This window comes from Hemicordylus capensis, chromosome 3, assembly GCF_027244095.1.
Source record: "Hemicordylus capensis ecotype Gifberg chromosome 3, rHemCap1.1.pri, whole genome shotgun sequence".
Classification (NCBI taxonomy): Eukaryota; Metazoa; Chordata; class Lepidosauria; order Squamata; family Cordylidae; genus Hemicordylus; species Hemicordylus capensis.
Genome location: NC_069659.1, coordinates 131,720,662 through 131,739,503, shown reverse-complemented (window position 1 = coordinate 131,739,503; position 18,842 = coordinate 131,720,662). Strand labels below are relative to the sequence as shown.

The 18,842-nt window shown below is 42.3% G+C and overlaps 1 protein-coding gene across 2 annotated transcripts in view; it reads right to left on the bottom strand.

Moving 5' to 3' along the window:
• TMEM131 (transmembrane protein 131) overlaps positions 1-18,842 on the bottom strand; it is a 125,484-nt gene that overhangs the window by 46,820 nt on the left and 59,822 nt on the right. For both annotated transcript variants that reach the window (XM_053307841.1, XM_053307842.1), the window contains exons 6-11: positions 16,933-17,049; positions 15,500-15,622; positions 14,474-14,554; positions 10,953-11,103; positions 10,802-10,858; positions 9,236-9,297 (exon numbers count right to left, since the gene is read on the bottom strand). In XM_053307841.1, coding sequence (XP_053163816.1) covers positions 9,236-9,297; positions 10,802-10,858; positions 10,953-11,103; positions 14,474-14,554; positions 15,500-15,622; positions 16,933-17,049 — 591 coding nt within the window. The remainder of the gene's footprint in view (positions 1-9,235; positions 9,298-10,801; positions 10,859-10,952; positions 11,104-14,473; positions 14,555-15,499; positions 15,623-16,932; positions 17,050-18,842) is intronic.

The following is an 18,842-nucleotide window of genomic DNA, read 5'->3' as shown; positions in this document are numbered from 1 at the left end:
GAAGTTGGTTGGGATGGGGACACGCATGCACACACACAGCTGGGCAATCTTGTAAGCTTGTTTTCCTTAAGGAAGGGAGGCTAAAAACAAAACATCTGAACAGGCATAACATAGCATCAATGTGGTAGCAGTGCAAGGTGGCAGGAAATTCAACCATTTAAATATCCCTCTCTCCTGAAAATAGCTTAAGTGCAACAGGCCCATTTCTACTGAAGAATGGGAGATAAAATGGACAGAAATAAAATCATAGTCAAAGTTCCATATGAACAATTTTAGCATGGAAATGAGTCTTCTGTCATCTATTGTTTGATAACACAATATAAGTTTTAAGTACCATAATGGACCAGTAATAGCTGCGTTTACAACAATGCAACACATGGCTGCTTTGCCATACATGAAGTAAAAATATAAGGCCTTCTGGAATAGGAATGAAGTAACAGCAGACAGGGATATGGCACTGAACAATGTTAAGGCTGCGGTTTATAGTTTATAACTGTTGTACAGACTCAAACGTTGTTTTTTTTAAGTTAGCCAGGTACGATCCTTAAACATGGGAATTAACTAGTTATACAGTTAAAGACACTTAACTTTTTACCTTTAAAAATTTCAGTTGTCAATGTTTAACTACTGTAGTTAACTTCGGCTTTTTAAAAGTTTGGGTGTTCTGATGGAATGGTTCGTGCATTTTGCGTTCTGTTCTGCACACTGAACATAAAGCAAAATGTGTTTCATACACACCGCTAAGCAGCACCCTTCGCAGCAAGCATAGCCATAAGCTCAACAAGAGCAACTGCAGCCACATTTTGACTGAGTACACCTTGCAATGCAGACTGCAGAGCAGACCAGAGCAGTGAGTGAAGCTCAGGTTAGTCTCAAGGTCAGACATGGAGCTCATCACGTCAATCACCAAGAAATAATACACACAAGAAAGCTGCCACTGTCCACTTCTCACCACAACACTATCTCTCAAACAAAACAAACCACAACTCAAGGCAAGCAGGCAGGCATCCAAGTTCTGCCTTTATCAATCAGATCCAGCAAAAAATTAAAAAACAAAAAAGGTTGCTCACCTATAACTTATGATCCAGTAGAGATCACAGTCAAAATCTTTAAGAATGAGTAATGGCTATGTGCAGGACCCTTGTGGTAGAATGCCAGAGCTCGTTGAGGCAACCAAGCCCCACCCCCATGCCTACAGCGTGCTGTTTAAAGGCAGGCTGGGTGCCATGTTCTTCAGTTCTTGGATGGCCACCATGGAGAATGATAATCTGGATAGCACTGCTGCAGAAGGGTGGTCTGGGAGGGTCTTATGGATGTTGACGGATCTCTACCAGATCACGTTACAGATAAGCAACCTGTTTATCTGGATCAAGATCCATAAGAATGGGTGTTTAGCTAGCTCCCCCTGGAGGAGGGTGCAATAGTAGCTAAAGTAACACCTGCTTCAAAATGCTTCTCCCAAAGCTTGCTTCAGCAGCAGAGCGCACATCTATGGTGTAATGCTTGACAAAAGGTAACTCAGTGGACCAAATGGCAGCTTTACAGATGTCCGTAAAGGTTGACCCCAGCTGAAGAAGCATAGGCACGGGTAGAGTGGGCCTTGATTGCTTCAGGCGGTTGCATGTTCTGTGACTTGTAGGTCAACACAATAACATCTGGACATTCTTTGTCTGGAAATGCAGGAGCCTCTCACAGAGCCCTTGTATGCCACAAACAAATCCTTGGTGGTTCTGAAGTCCTTAATGTGCTCCAGGTAATATAAAAGTGCCCTCCGTACATCCAAAGAGTGCATAGCATGTTCTAAAGGGGTTGATGGACTCCTGAAGAACATAGGGAGAACAATGTCCTGGTTGAGGCGGAAGTCGAACACCACCTTGGGTAGAAAGTCTGGGTCCATACGCATTAGCACTTTATCAGGTTAAGTTCTGGTATATAGCGAATCTATTTGCAAAGCTATTCACTAACACGTTTAGCTGTAGTTATGGCCAGAAGGAAAGCAGTTTTCAAAGTTACTAACTTGATAGAGGCAGAACCCATAGGTTCAAATTGATCCTCTGTCAAAGTTGAAAAGACCAAGGATATGCTCTATAGTCCAATGGGTGTGCGAATGGGTGGATACAAATTCACAAGGCCTTTTAGGAAGCCTTACTATCCGGGTGTGAAGAGAGAGTCTTTCTGTCATAGCCCGGATGTTTTGAAGATAGCACTGCTAGATGCTAAATGTATCAAAGCTACTTTTGCCAGCCCTTGTGATTTCAGACCAGTCAGGTAGAGGAGTACATCCTTGATTGTAGCCTGGGTAGGATGAAAACCATGCATCCTTGTGTAGGATTTGAATCGGAGCCATTTGCTTTTATAATTACATCTGGTGGATGACTTCCTTTGGTTTAGAAGGCTCTTACTCAAAAGCCAATTCGCCATGCTGTTAGAATGAGTGTGAGAACACCTTGATGCAATATGCTGCCGTTGTTCAGTGCTAAGAGATCTACCTCGTGGTAGCTTCTGGTAGTGGTTCCCTGACAGTTTGAGTACCTGTGGAAACCATGGCAGTCTTGGCCACCATGGAGTCACCAGGATACCCAAAGTTGGGGCAGTTAGAAGGCGGGCAACTACATGGCTGGTCAGTGATCTCAGAGGAAACATGTACAGGATCTCCTACCACCAATCCAGCTGAAAGGCATACCCCAGCAATTGTGGGTCATGACCTGCCCTGAAGCAGAAACAAGTGCACTTTGTGTTCTCTGAGGTGGCAAAGAGATCTATAGTCGGCTGTATCCAATTCGTGAAGAGAGGTGCAATGTATTCTGACTTGATTTCCCATTCATGTTGTTATGGGAAAACTCAGCTTAAGCTGTCCGCCAAGATGTTGTCTAGGCCCTTTATGTGTATGGTTATCGGACAGACTTGATGCCGGATGCACCAATGCCATAATTGTAGGCTGAGTGCGCAAAGACTTTGAGACACTGTCCCTCCCTGATGGTTGATGTAGGCTAGGGCAGTGGTATTGTCTAACTCAACTTGTACAACGTTCTCCTGTAGAAGTGGTAGGAAGACTTTCATTACGTTAAAGACAGCCAGAATCTCCAGGAAACTGATACAGGTTGAATATCCCTTATCCAGACTGCTCGGGACTAGAAGTGTTCCAGATTTTGGAATATTTGCATAATGAGATATCTTGGGCATGAGATCCATGTCTAAACACGAAAAGTTACTGTATTGCCAAAACAGACGCCAACAGAGCAGGTGCCAAACTGAGCATGCACTCTTTGCTCTCTCTTGCAAGGCAGGGATGGAGGGGCCCCCTTTGCTGCCTCCTGCCAGGGGAAGGCCAGTTTAAGAGTTAACCTGAGGGAGTCTAGGTTCCTTGAGAGGTGACTGGGAAGAAACATTCGGCATGGGCGCCTTCCCTTCTGGCCTCTCCCCCGAGAAAGGAGCATTTGTGTCTTTTCCTGCCAGCGGGATCTGCAGCCCCCCCCCTTGAATAAGAGAACTCGGTGGTTACCAATGTAGGTGCGTGGGGATCCCAGAGCCGTGGGGGGAGGCGAAGCAAGGGAGGAAAGCAGGGAGTGGGCTTGGGATGACGGAACCAGGGGAGAAACATCCCGGGTGGGCAATGAAGGGAATGAGATGTGTGCAGCCTTCTGAAATAAGTAAGTTTTGACTGCATGTTTAAAGCAGCAAAATTGGGAATCTGCGAGTGAGTGAGCCGAGGCATTTTGTTTTTGTTGCGGCATGATGTCTGGATTTTGGAGCATTCCTTATTTCGGATGTCCAAATAAGGGATACTCAACCTGTATGTAATTGTGTTTGTTGAAAGGTCCACTTGCCCTGAATCTGATGTGTTCCACAGTGGGGCCCCCAGCCTAGCAGAGAGGTGTCTGTTCTTAACCAGATAGGAGTCATCATTTGAAAAAGAATCTCTTCCAGCAGATTTCTAGTCGTCAACCACCAGGTAAGTGAGCATAGAATTTTATCTGGGAGCACTAGATGCAGGACTTGACAATCCACATTTGGGCGGAAGACCGACAGAAACAAAAGTTACAACTTGTGCATCTTTAACTGGGCATATCGCACCACTGTGTTGCAGGATGCCATAAAACCTAGGAGTTTTTGAATGAGCTAGGCCAGTCGAGATGGATGCTGCTGGAAATGGAGGACCAGGTCTCTGCTGCACTGGAAGCGAAGGTATACAAGTTAAGTACACCTTCCTGCCTTCCGTGTCTAGGACTGCTCCAATGTAGTTGATAACATAAACTGGCTCCAGTTTGGATTTTTTCCAATTGACTTGGATCCCCAAGTCTTGGAGAAGAGATAGCACATATTTCATCTGAGAACACAACTCTTCTCTATCTGTGGAAGTCAGGACCCAGTTGCCCAGCTAAGGATAGACTGATATACCCTAGGTCTGCAGGTAAGCTACCACTGCAGTCATACATTTTGTAAATACCTTGGGGGCAGTGGCAAGCCCAAAAGGTAAGACTGCGTATTGGTACACTTGATTTCCTACTGTGAACCTCAGATATTTTCTGTCTCATGCCCTGATGTCAATGTGGAAATATGCATCCTTGAGATCCAGCATCACAAGCCAGTTCTCTTGGTACAGAAGAGGTAGGGTCTCCTGCAATGCTATCATGTGGAATTTTTGCACATGGACAAATTTGTTCAGGTGGCACAGATCCATTATAGGCCGTATAGGGCGATCCTTCTTTGGGATCAGGAAGAAATGGGAGTAAAACCCCTCCTGTCTGTGTACCCACTGTACTGGGGCAATAGCCCCTTTGGCTAATAGCTTTTTCACTTCTTCCAATAACACTTGGGGGTGAACCTCATCCCTGTAAATTTTGGGGTTGTTCTGAACTCTAAGGCGTATCTTGAAGATATGATCTTCAGGACCCAGTTCGATGTTATGTGGTACCATGTGGGGGCATGGCGTGCCAGCTTGATGTTGGATGCTGGCAGGAGAACAGAGTTCATGAGACTGGTGTTGTCCCTCACTTGTCAAGATATTGTGGCCCCCAGTGGCAGGAAAAGGGAGAAGTCTAGTGGTAACAGTGGGTCAATCTGAACCTCACAGATGTTTCTGAGGCTCAGTCTGTTTTGTATGTTGGGGTTGACTTGACACTCCCAGTGTTGAAGTAGGAGTCGACTTCGAGGGTGCTTTTGGGCTTTTAATAGTGGTCAATGCCGATGGCTGTGACTGTTTCGAGGAAGGCAGCTTAGAAGTCGACACCAAGTTTTTAGAAGCCAATGTTGAGGTTGCAGGGATGAAGGGCTTAACACCTCATCATAAATGGCAGCGCAAAGCCTCAAAGCCCGATTTTTTTTGTGTCTGCTTAGAAGCATATCTTGCAAGAGGAGATATTGTGCTCTTCTCCTAAGCAAATCAGACATAGAACATGGAGGTCTTTCACTGCATGTTATACTTTAAAAGAAAATTATTATAAGATGATGTATAGGTGGCAAAAAAATTAGCATTAATGTATAAAAATGTTCCAAACAAATGTTGGAAATGTGGACATTGTGAAGGAACTTTTTTTCATTTGTGGTGGTCTTGCGGGATGGCAAAGGCCTTTTGGGATAGCAATAGCAATAGCACTTACATTTATATACCGCTCTATAGCTGGAAGCTCTCTAAGCGGTTTACAATGATTTAGCATATTGCTCCCCAACATTCTGGGTACTCATTTTACCGACCTCGGAAGGATGGAAGGCTGAGTCAACCTTGAGCCCCTTGGTCAGGATCGAACTTGTAACCTTCTGGTTACAGGGCGGCAGTTTTTACCACTGCGCTACCAGGGGCTCTATATTATATGATATATAATGAGTTGAAGAAAATTTTTAAAATGACATTTCCGAAGAGGTCAGAATCCTTCCTGCTGGGAATAACGCAAGGAGAGTTTTCCAGAATAAACTTAACATTTTTAATGTACGCAACCACGGTGGCCAGAATAATATATGCACAGAAATGGGAGGATAATGAAATGCCCTCAAAAGAAGATTGGTTGATAAAAATTTTGGAATATGCTGAGATGGCAAAACTTACAGTACTGATAAGGGATGAAAACCTGGAATCTTTTAAAGAAGATTGGAAACCATTCTTACTATATTTAAAGAACTATTTTTCTAATATGGACCTTTCAGCAGGGTTTGAAATTTAGTAATAACAGCAGGTTGGGTAGAGCAAAATTGAGTCTGCAATGTGTAGGATATATGTTTTGAATTATTATAGCAATGGTTGACTTGTATAGTTAATGAATCGTGCAGATTGATGAGCTATATTTACTTAATTAGATGTAACGGGATTGTTAAGATATTGTAAAAACCAATAAAATTTTTAAAAAGCAGAACATGGAGGTCTTTCGAGGGAAGCTTGGCACTAGGGGTGTGCACGGAACCGCACAGCTGCGGTCCAGCAGTGTGGAGGGGGTTCCTTTAAGGGCGGGGAGGGTTTACTTACCCCTCTTGCCACTTGTCCCCCTCCAGCACTCGTATTTATTGTAAGAATTGGGGCGGCAGGATACCTCCCTGCCGCCCCTTGCCCCTCCGCAATGCAAAAGGCTCCGGCAAGCCTTTTGTGCACGCGCACGTCGCGCGCGAGCTTCCCGATACTGGAGGCCCGGTCTACCTGGCCTCAGCCCCTGCTGGTGGGTAGACCGGGCCTCCGGCGTTAGGAAGCTCGCGCACAACGTGCGCATGCGCAAAAGGCTTGCCGGAGCCTTTTGCATTGCGGAGGGGCAAGGGGCAGCAGGAAGGTATCCTGCCGCCCCAATTCTTACAATAAATACGAGCGCTGGAGGGGGACAAGTGGCAGGAGGGGTAAGTAAACCCTCCCTGCCCTTAAAGGAACCCCCTCGGACCGGACCGGCCAGGTCCGAACCGGTCCGGAGGCCTTTACAATGGCCTCCAGACCAGTCCGGACCCATCCCTACTTGGCACTACAACTCGTGTACCTCTTGAAAGTCCTTTTCTCCACAGCCATGTTAGCGTTATCCAAAATCATAGTTAAGGTCCGTTCAAAAGATCGTATCTACACCGACGAAGTCTGGAAGCTATTCCCTAGTCTATACCGAAATTAACAGTCCATTTTGTTTTTTAAGTGATGAACTCACAGGAAGAACTTTAACCAACAAGGAGCGACAGCCCGAGGACTGAACGCAATGGCGGTCAGAAAAGAGCTGAAGAACATGGTCCCCGGCACACCTTTAAATAGCATGCTGTAGGCATGGGGGCAGGACTCGGTTGCCTCGACAAGCTCCAGTATTCTACTGCAAGGGTCCTGCACAGGTGCATTACCCATACTTATAGATCTTGACTGATCTCGATCCAGATAGTTATTGCAGCAATAGCTCAGCATATTATACTCAGTGCCAAGAAAACAAAACAGAATCAAACCTTCCTTGATTCCTCCCTCCTTTCCATCCTGATGTATCCTCTTCAAGAGAGGCACACTATAAGTGCTCTCTCTGCTTCCTTTAAATACATTTTGATTTGAAATTCCCTCCATTTGTGTTCCCCCTCCCTCCTTCCAACCAACTAGTGGGGGCTCAGTTGCCCATGACAATACTTGATTTGTATGATAACAAGCCAACCAAGATGCAAGGAGATCAGGAAGGGAAAAACAGGCCTCCAAAATGGCGCTCAGAATGTCAAAGTATTTCGACTTGAAGCAGGATTGTTTCATTCCAAGCTTGAAACAGGCCCTTTATTTGAGGGGTGTTCTATTTCAGGCTTGAAACACTCAAAATAGCTCCTTTTGAATTGAAACATTTTGCTGTCGAAACATTCTGCACATCCCTAGAAGACAATGAGACAGATATACAGACCACTGGACATCAGCATCCTACAAGCTGCAGAGAGAATCCTGCATATAACCCAGCCAGAATACAAACAAAACCACATACATTGCCAAGTCTCATAAGACATCCTGCACCAGCCCAGGAAGCAAAGTGTCAGAACTGATAAATGGTTCTTTTGTTGGAGGTCTTAATTCTACCAACAGCAGCATGCCAGGCAGATATGCTCCACCATGCCATGGAATGAATAGGATTAGGACAATATAGATCTATTCACCTTGTATCATTAGCTATCGCTTGTAGCAACCTTATGGACAGCCATCAGTTCAGGTTTTGAGGCTCCCTCACCAGATATATTTTTATTGAAATAGATATAACTTTTAAAAAAAGGTTTTCTAAGGAATTATAAATATGAAGTTGGTATTTCAAGACAAAAGAGCCTCAGAGCCTTGTTTGAATCTATTTTGCAATAACCATGTAGAATGATAGAGGTGTTCTTGAATATAATTAACTTATATCGGCATTTATTTATTACATTTCTACACCGCCCTATCCAAAGGCTTTCATGTACTTAAGAAATTTATTATTATTATTATTTACATTTTGTATCCCACTCTTCCTCCAAGGAGCCCAGAGCAGTGTACTACATACTTAAGTTTCTCTTCACAACTACCCTGTGAAGTAGGTTAGGCTGAGAGAGAAGTGACAGGCCCAAGAATCACCCAGCAAGTATCATGACTGAATGGGGATTTGAAATCAGGTCTCCCCAGTCCTAGACCAGCACTCTAACCACTACACCATGCTGGCTCTCAATTTGTGACTGTACCAATTAGTTATCTATATACTTTAAGACATTTCTCTTAAAATGGCTTAGTTGAAATGCTGTAGGAACTTTGGAATGTAATCAATAACTTTAAGTGTGTCTAGGCATTTCTATTGCTTTTACTTTAATGCAAATCATAACAGCAGTTCTTAAAATAGTTGTATCGTTACAATCTCAAAGTGGTAGAAAAATAGAGCTTGTTTAAGAGAAGGCAACTTTTTCAAATAAGGATTTCAATACACATCTCTACTCTTGACTGAAAGTTGAAATTGGAAGGATGCAAATATGGTGGTGGTGGGGAAGCTAGGGAGTTTTAGCTGAATCATGGTATGCAGACTCTTGTCTTCACTTTACCCACATGAACCTGCAATATCACATCATGCAACACGGACAGAATTTGCTGCTGAATGCATGCAAGCCTACATCAAAAGAGTCCATTTGAAAAAAGTAACCCCATCCATAGGGTATATGTTGGATGGGGAATTCTGAGTTCCAGGTGAGGGGAAATCTGGACATAACTAACAGAACTCAGTATTTGCCATCTACTATGTTCCTGCTATTTAGGATATATATATATAAACAAAGAATTCTGATGTGAAATTAGACAGAAAATACTTACTGTTATTGGCACATCCTTTGTTCCAGAATTTAACAAGTGAAGATTTAAAATTTTTGGCAGATCTGTTGAAACCAAATTTTAAAATGCACTAAGCTCAATTGCACAAAAATTAATCTATTTAAGTAACATTGGCTACAGGATAGTTATTCTATTTATCCATTGCTAAAAAAAATAACCCTAGCTGGCCAACTTGAAAATGAAAGCAATAAATTTGTAAACAGTCTGCTTCTTTAAATAAAGAAACAAAACCTCTCCTCTATATTCTTGTCTGTTGGAGGATTGCTAACAGTGGCTAGATAAACTGATGTCCTAGAGAACATTGTCTGAAAAAGAAAAGGCAGCAGTGGCCTCTTTCCAGACAATGATTCAAAGCATTTTATCCATCTATCTATAGCTCGAGAACAGTTGCAAAGAACGGAGGCGGTTCTCATACCATCCCTTCTTTATATTCCTCGCAGCAGACAGGGCCTCTCTGGGAAGAGCACCAGCATGCTTGCCTGCAGAAGGTTTCAAGTTCCCACCCTGGCATCTCCAAGATAGGGCTCTCCTGCCTGCAGCCTTGGGGAAGCCGCTGCCAGTCTGGGTAGGCAATACTGAGCTAGATGGACCAATGATCTGACTCTGTATGAGGCATCTTCCTATGTTATTGTTTTGTTACTTTTATGATTCCTCACAATTAGATATTGCATATCACCACATATGCCAAACATTATAGCTTTGACTGAAAGCCCTGAGTGTGTTCCGGTATGCACAATGAGCACCAGTATAAGCAAGTTTATCCACCGACTTCAGTGTTGGGACATCTCTGTATGCACAGTGGGGAAGCATACAGTGTACTGATTCCTGCACAGAAGTCAATGGAAAAGCACACACTTATGCAGGGGCTTCCTGTGCACACTGGTGATCCATGCATTAGAGGAGCGTTTGGATCCAGCTCCAAAACAATAAGATTGGCAACACTGTAGAGATGTGATGCACTCTCATCTGCAAAATACAAATTGCTTGCTATGTATCAGTTCAAATAGTTAAGCATTTACACCATGTGCTTATCCGAGTCCTTAAGCACTGCGGCCAAGATATTACGGCTTCTTCAGTTGTACAAACCTCAAAACCTTCAATACCAGCCCCCCACCCCACCCCCCAGTGGTACTGTTTGCACTGCTTGCAAAAAGAGGGAAAATGCAATTAAATGGCTTTGAGGCTTGATTCAGAGTAACTCCTAATTTTTTTGTTGGAAATTGTCTACAGCACCCTTGGCATAAAGGTATGTGGCAATCCTGCAATCAAGGCAGTCAACCACACCAATACAAAAAGTGTTGTACTGAGTGTGTAGGTTTATTAGAAGACCTTTATACATGTACTATTCACTCTAATTTCATTTTTACTTCAAATTATATCCCTGAAACCACACACCCCAGGAATGGATGAATATCACTGAGAGCCCCCAGTTCCTTGCATGCAAAGTTTAAACAAAACAAAATTGGGATTCCTTTTTATGCACTCTTTGTAAAATGGCAGGTTTTACAAATTAATCAAATGCAGGCACACTTCATATATAGGACATACCTTGTGTTCTTAATGTACCAAAGTCAAGCATTTCTGTTGATGAGTAAATTCCTGGAGCTTTAGAAGAAGCAAACAAAATTAGTAATATCCCCCCCTCTACTGCGGTACCAACATAAATAAATGGAGCAGATTGAAATGTAACGTTACAAACCTGTTGTGACTTCTACCTCTACTGGAAGAATAATGAACTCTGTGCTGTCGGAGGAATTTGTTTTTATTCGAATGAAGGCTGTGTAATTATCTGCTTCTCTTGAAGAAAAACTGGCTCGCATAACTCCTTTCGTTTCATAGGGGGGGATTTCCTGTTGAAATAGACAATCATGCAACATTATAAGACCTATACAATAAAAGGCTCACAAAATCATCTATCCGGCTGGACAGCCATCTGTTGGTGATGCTCTAGCTCTGGGATTTCCCACTCTAAGCAGGGGGCTGGACTAGATGGCCTACAAAGGCCCCTTCAGGTCAATGGTTCTATGGAGTGGAAATATTCAGGATAGTTTCATGGTTGTTTTTTTAAAGGTTATATACTAATTTACATGTTGAGATGGAAGCAAGTTTCTCAATCAATTTCAAAACACGTGTAAAAGCTCAGAATCCCTATATATGAACTATTTAGACACAGACGACAGACAAGAAACTATCAGGTATACCATTTGATAATGGCAACCACGAAGAAACTTGTAGATACTTAAATCCTACCCACCCCCTACCCCCGATTCCTATTTCTGTCCCCTGGCAAGCCAGTCCCCTCCCCACCGCCATTATGCTTCCAAAGTTTGTGGAAATCTAAATTATACCAAAGAGGACAAGACTTAATTATACTCAATTAGCAAGATGCCCACTGTTGTGATTGGGGTAAAGATGAAAAGTCCATGGAATGCAGGAGCCCTGGGGAGGCTGCAACACACTGTATTCTTCATACAAAGCGCATCTATGTCCCTTATGCCCCAACTCAGGGTCCTTTTTTTAAAAGCAGAAGTCAAACACCTAGCATCAGTATAAACTTTGCCCTCAACCTTAATAGTGCCTACACTGTAGCCCTTTTATTTTCTCCCATAGAAGTAAGTGGCTGTCTCACTTTTATAACAGGTCATAACAGAAAGCACTTGGAGACAGCTGGAGTAAAAGCTACCCCCATGTCACCCACCCTGTCACAGCCAGTTCCTCAATTCCATGGATTAATGAATATTAGTCAACCATGACAGAAGAAAAGGAAGCAGAAAAAAAGGTGGGCTGGGTAGACCAAAGCCTAGGGATTAACTGAGTTGTAATGTTTCCTGTAGTTCACAAAAATAGAACTCACACTAGTGAGATTTAAGTCCCAACAAGCAGCCTTGGCTCAGATCAATCAGGGCATAGGCTGAAGGAGGAAGTTTGGACAATGCGATTCAAGTCCTGAACAGCAGAGCATTGAGCTTGTTATACAAAAACAAGCTGTTAGGTGGGAGGAGATGGAGCTGCCATCATCCCAGGAGATGGAGTAAAAAATAGGCCTGCCATCATCACAAAGCTAGAGTGACAATAGGCCTGCTTCCTGCCCTTACTGAACACTACGTTATTATAGAAGCAAGCCAGGTTTCTATGTCCAACAGCAGGGGGTGAAAGTACTCAGTCAGCAAGTTCAGATGTCATACAGAGTTGAGGTTAAATTTTGGCTTTGTGCAAGGTCCCTAACCTCAGGAGCAAGCCCTGCCCTTCCCCTGCCTGTGCAAAGCTAAGGAAAATGTCAGCTTCTAAAGATTGCTAAAAAGAAGCTCATGATATCTAAAGTGACTGATCCTGGCTCATTCTATGCAACACTGCAAAACAGACCATGATCTGACCAGTTCTGAATTAGTTTGAGTTGGACTTTACGAGCAATCCTAGCTTCTTTCAAGCCACAATTGGAAGTAGAGTTCTTCCAAGGCTTGCACAAGTAGAAGAGCGAGGGTTTAGCCTACATGATATATGGTGGAAATTAAACATGGTTTCCACGATCCAAACTAAGTTAGACATGGCTAACTCCCACTGAAGTGAATGGGACTTAACGTAGAAGTGACTAAGTTAACTAATTTATTTCATTGATGTTCACCTTTATAGAACACTAGTGACTGTTAAGCCCGTTACATTAACGGGCGCTAGAAGAGTTGTGAACAGGGGAGCCTGCTGCGCGCCTGCGCCGGCTCAGTCCTCTCTCTGACTCGCTGGAGTGAGGATGTCCGTAGCAGCTCCTAGGCCAGTCAGGAGCACGTGGCCAGGCCTAATAGGAGCAGCTGAGCTGGGGGCTGTAGTGGCGGCGGAGGGCTCTTAAGCCCCCCCGCCGAGAATCAAGGGCGGCCCCCTGCTTAGAGGCCGTGGGTGCGGCCTCCCTCAGCGGCGCCGCAGACGCGGCATAATCGAGCGGCCGCTCCCGGGGGCTGTAGTGGCAGCGGAAGGCTCTTAAGCCCTGCCACCGGGGATCCAGGGTGGCAAGTGGCCTCCCCACCACCGGAGTGGCTACTCCGGGCGGCGCCACAGACGCGGCCCAATCTGAGCGGCTGCTCTTGGGGGCTGTAGCAGCGGCGGAGGGCTCTTAAGCCCTGCCGCCGGGGATCCGAGCGCGCCACGCATGCGCAGAACACCCGCAAGAGACACAGACGCAGGTACCTTAGGGTTTTATTATATAGGATAAGCGACAATAAGGTAATGGGACAGACAATAAGATAATGTATGTACACTAATATTTCCTCAACACCTATTTAATCAAAATGCAGCATTAGACAGACTCCATTTTTGAGTGATATGTACAAATGATGTACAGACAAAACTATACATCATGACAAACTGAGCGTCGACAAACTGAGTGCCTATCTATATATCTATATTAATACTCATTCTAGGAAATGGGGGAGTGAAGCAATAGTACCGCACAAAAAAGAGACTATTTTGTGTGATACTATTGCTCCCCTCCCCATCTCCATTTTTTACCACTCTTTGCAAAATACATACTTGTGTAATGTATTTGGATGCAACACCATTTGAATTTTATGAAAATAAAAGGTATTATTCATACAAAGATGATATGTTTACTTCAGTTACAGGTATCAACTGTTGACTTAAAGTTGAAATTGATTCAAAAATATTTCCCAGGAACTCAACGTTCCCCATGGTTCATTTTCCCCATTTGTTGCAACAGGCACTCAAAACCCTAATTTGTGTAAGTCCTCAGATCAGTCCTTACAGTCTTCAGGATATGCTATGGTTATCAGCTTGCAATAAAGCTAATGTTACATGATTAATTCATATCCAGTTTGGCACTATCCTATTTGGGCTGAATAAAGATTACCTCACTGCTGAAAATAGGTGTTGCTGCACACTATTTATCTTGCTTTGCTAATTCATTCCCAATTGGGAGCAGGTTACTCTCCTTGTTTCCTTTCAATTCTGCAAAGTAATCTTACACTGCTGAGTCTCCTGGTCTCACTTTGTAACACCATTCCCCCACAACTGTAAATGTATACATCTTCTGATTGAGGATAACACTCCATGAATCTAACAAAGTGGGCTCCGGTCACAAACTTTATGCCACAATAAAATGTTTCTAAAGTGCTACACAACTCTTTGTTGATTTTGCTGCAACAAACAAATATAGCGATTCCTCTAGAATTTTTCACAACTTAATATGCATCAGTTAGCATTTATACCACTCACCCATAATTTTCTTGTACTCCCTTGTTGGCCTGTTGGAAGCTCTAAGTGGAGATCACCTCCACTTGAATACATCTCTACTACCTGCAAAGAGCAAGAAAAATTAAAGTTAGTTTAACTAGTGATAAAGTTAAAACCCAAGTTCAAACTAAACATGTAATAGATAGCTACAGGCTTACAAAAATGAACATTCCAGATGAGGGAGGACAGAAGTCATGCAGAAATCCCATCAGATCAGCTTGTGGAATTGCCCATTTTTGAAGTGGAGTCACAAGCAAGGTAAACAGATAGTCTGGTCTAGTGCCCAAACTTCTTTCTGTGTTCCCTATAGCTTAAATATTTAAAAAACAAACAGCTTCTAGCTTTTATAGCAGCTTTCCCAAAAGCTCAATTTCTACTTTGTTCCATGGGGGGAGGGGGTGGGGGGCATCCCAGATTCCATTAAATTCCATTATCTGCTAAAATGCATGCCACTTTAACACTCAAGTACCTGCACAAATTTAAACAGAATGTCTATGCATTTGCCAAGACAGGCTTAAAGATAAAGTGTGCTGTCAAGTCTGTGTCAACTCCTCATGACCACAGAACCCTGTGGTTGTCTTTGATAGAATACAGAAAAGGTTTACCATTGCCATCTCCCACGCCGTATGAGATGATGCCTTTCAGCATCTTCCTATATTGCTGCAGCCCGATATAGGTGTTTCCCATAGTCCAGGAAATATACCAGCGGGGATTCAAACCTGTAACCTTTTTCTTGCTAGTCAAGTCATTTCCCCATTGTGCCATTAGGTGGCTCTAAGACAGGCTTGCATGTATAAAATCAATGTTCAGCAAATATAGTTCCACAAATTATTCATTCCTCACCACTAAAATAATTTTTCTAACAAGTTCTAAAAGTAACATTCAAAAATATAAAATAGAGGGAGAAGAAAGAAGATTTCCAAGGAGTATATGAAATACTTTTATATAATAAGCACATTAATAGTTTAACTAGCAATTGTAAGTAAAGAAGTGCTACTTCATGCTTACCTGCAAAGGTTCACTATGGGGATTGTGTATATTTATAATAGGAGAAAAACTGCTATTTACAGGAACCTTTGCTCCTAAAAAAGGGCGTAATCTGTAGGGGTTTGGTACCCCTACACCAAACACCTGTTTTAAGAAGAAAAAACATACATCTTAATATTCCACCATGTGTATTAATCATCTGCTCTTTATGTTTAAAATTCACACAATTCTTGAAAGCAGAGAAACTCTACCTTCTTTCCAACTTCACCTTTGAAAGGTTTGCTTTAAATCAGGGGTAGATAATCTTGACTCTTGAGCTGGGGACAATACAAGTTGTATTTTAACAACAGCTGAAGAGCCAAGATTGCCTATCCCTGTTTAAACATGTCACATCATCATTTTTAATTGTCCAGAATACAGCCTAAATGTCGTATCTTCCACCACCTGGGCGTTTTCCACAGAGGGCTTTTAGATCGCATCTCCTCCGGTGCACATTCATATATCATCCAGATTTACTCTGAAGTCCCTGCGAGCTATCAGGGAGCGCTTCACACACAATTCAGGTTTTTCATTGTACATTACTGGGTAGCCTGAATTATACCCAGGGTTAAAAAATCTACTTTGTGTATCGGATTTTGAGGGCATCTTTGAACGTGCAGTAAAGCCCACTGTGTGAAAAACGCCCTGCAGAAGACAACTGCAGATTATACTTCTAAAGCACAATTCTCATCAGGTTTAGAACATTTTGTAATAAAACATTTTGATGCCATTTTTTCATCCTCCAATCCCAAAATTTTCCTGAAAAACTCACCATCATGAATATTATCAAAAATGGCACTTATCTTTCCTTTATCTACTTTTCACTGACTCTAAACTCAAAATAGCTATTTTGCCATTTTGATGTCTCTTTCATATGCTTTTTTGGTTCCTTTACAATTAAAATTTTAGATCACAATTGTCTTAACCTGCAAGTCATAGTTAAGACACTATGACTATTTTTCATAAGATAAACAGAAATCATGTAAGCATCATGACAGTGGGAAATAATTTACTGTTGTCCAGGATCAGTTTACATGCTGGAAGTTTAGCACTTGGAGGCTGGCCCTTTGGCTGCTCATTTCCAAGATGACGACAACATGCACAATATTAAAAAAAACTTCTTTGTACTCTCAGACACATAAAATATGCATAGCATAGGGACGCTTATTGTTGACATCTTACAAAATCAATTCTGTAAGCATATTGTAGCTGAATGGCATCTTAATCTGTGAACAACCCCCATGCAAGACAGTGGAAATATTGAGCAGAATCTGTGTTCATAGTTTCAATTGAAAGCCTTGCTTTCAGAAACAAATGTCAAACCAAAAGGTAGTGTCACACTGTTCAGACTGGATGCTCAGTAAATGTGCAATACATTCTAACATTTAAGTATTGAAACTACATTTTCCTCTTACCTGGTAAGTAAATACCCCATGATTAGATGTATTAATAAATAAAGTGTTTTCTACATTTCCCACCATTCTTGCAAGAAAAACTACATCAAATGATGTGTTCCCTCCTGGGAGAATTCTCTGAAAAATAAAACACAAGATAAGCACACCAGACATAATTTGACATGCTGTTCATCTGAAAAGTGTAATGTTTCAAGGGTGCCGTCTGGCAAGCACTGCATTTAGAAGAGACTGAGCATAAAAGCCCTGAGTGAATCGCACTGAAACAAGGAAACCACAGCAAAGTTAGCTGAATTGTATCCAACATTCTTCCTTTTAAAATTTAAACAAAAGTGTCAACAACTAACATAAGAATCTGAGTTTAAGCCATCACCTTCAACGTGTATCTTTAGGGCCATCTCTTCCTTTATTTGATTGATAGTTTATTATTGTGAAATGTGGTAAAGTACAACACAGAGATTTCTCGTTTGAATGGATATTACTTCAAAATTCACAAGATTTGAAAAACACAGAACTACTTATTCTTGGCTTTTGTGGGAGACTTGCTAGGTTGCGGTTGACTAGGCATACTTGGGCGAAGACACTCAGGTTACAATTTGAACCCCAAACTCCATCTTGAAACTAAAAAAATTAATTGATGTTATTGGTGTAATAATTTTATATTGCGAGAAACCTTTTGGCTGTCTTTCCCTGTTAGAACAGAATAGACATTTAAATAAATAAAACAGGCAGCTGATTTCTACTTGGTGTTGTCACAATTCATTCTCAATATTATTTTTATTTATTTATTGTTCAATTTATATACCACTTTTCATTACAATAATCTCAAAAGTGGTTTACCATATAATTAAAACAATGCATAATTAAAATACAGATAATATACAGTGCAGATAATTATGAGAATAAGAAATATTACTTAGCATTTCTGCCTTGAGCATGACCATCCAGTGGGGGTGGGAGGACAGGGTGGGGTGGAATCAAAGCCCTCAGCTCATGACTGAACATTTCTCTAAACACAGTCACCTATCTCTTTGTTTTTTCAAACTGCTGTACAAGAGCCTTATGCACTTAATTAAATCATTGGTTCAGGAGGCTTTGTTCTCTGCATGAAGTTGAATCTATACCTGGGTTCCTTTATGCAAAATATTTACATTATGACTTGCTCCTGGACATGTAGAGGTGCCAGTCTTATTTAGAGGACAGGTGGGAAAGTGAAATCTCTGCTTCAACTACTTGAGATTCCCACCAACTCCTTTGTTGTTCCCCATGTGGTGTTTCTTTAACACTAAGTGCTTGAATACCAAAGTCTACACTCACAAAAATGCGGCTGAATGATATTTTGTCCCAGACTACATAATACTATAGACAAGGGTTTTTTAATCTTGGGCCCCCAGATGTTGTTGGACTACAACTCCCAGAATCCCCAGCCACAAAGGCCACGTCTGAGAATTCTGGGAGCTGTAGTCCAACAACATCTGGGGGCCCAAGGTTAAGGAAACCTGCTATAAACCTTTCCTCTATTCAGTTGTTGCTTCCCATCTTGGCTATTATGCAATCCAATTGCCTAGGTAGAAGTCTACAGTTTGATGTCTAGAGAGAAACTGTGCCCAACACAGAGGCTTCCCAGTCTCGGCAAAATGGCATCGTAAGCACCTAGAGGCCTCTACACATGATTCAGAATGTGGAACTGGGTGTCCCCACTGAATTGTCTTACAGCAATGGCTAGGATTGCAAGGGTGGCAGTGTAAGCTGTAGCCTGGGCAATTGCTCAGGATCTTCTCACACAATTCCCTTGATGAATTGCAACTGTAAGTGAACTTTTGAGTCCAAAAGATTCACTTGATTTTGTGTTGCACTTCCATCACTAGGGAAGACAGACTCTCCACAGTAGGCCAAGGTCTGTGCCACAACCA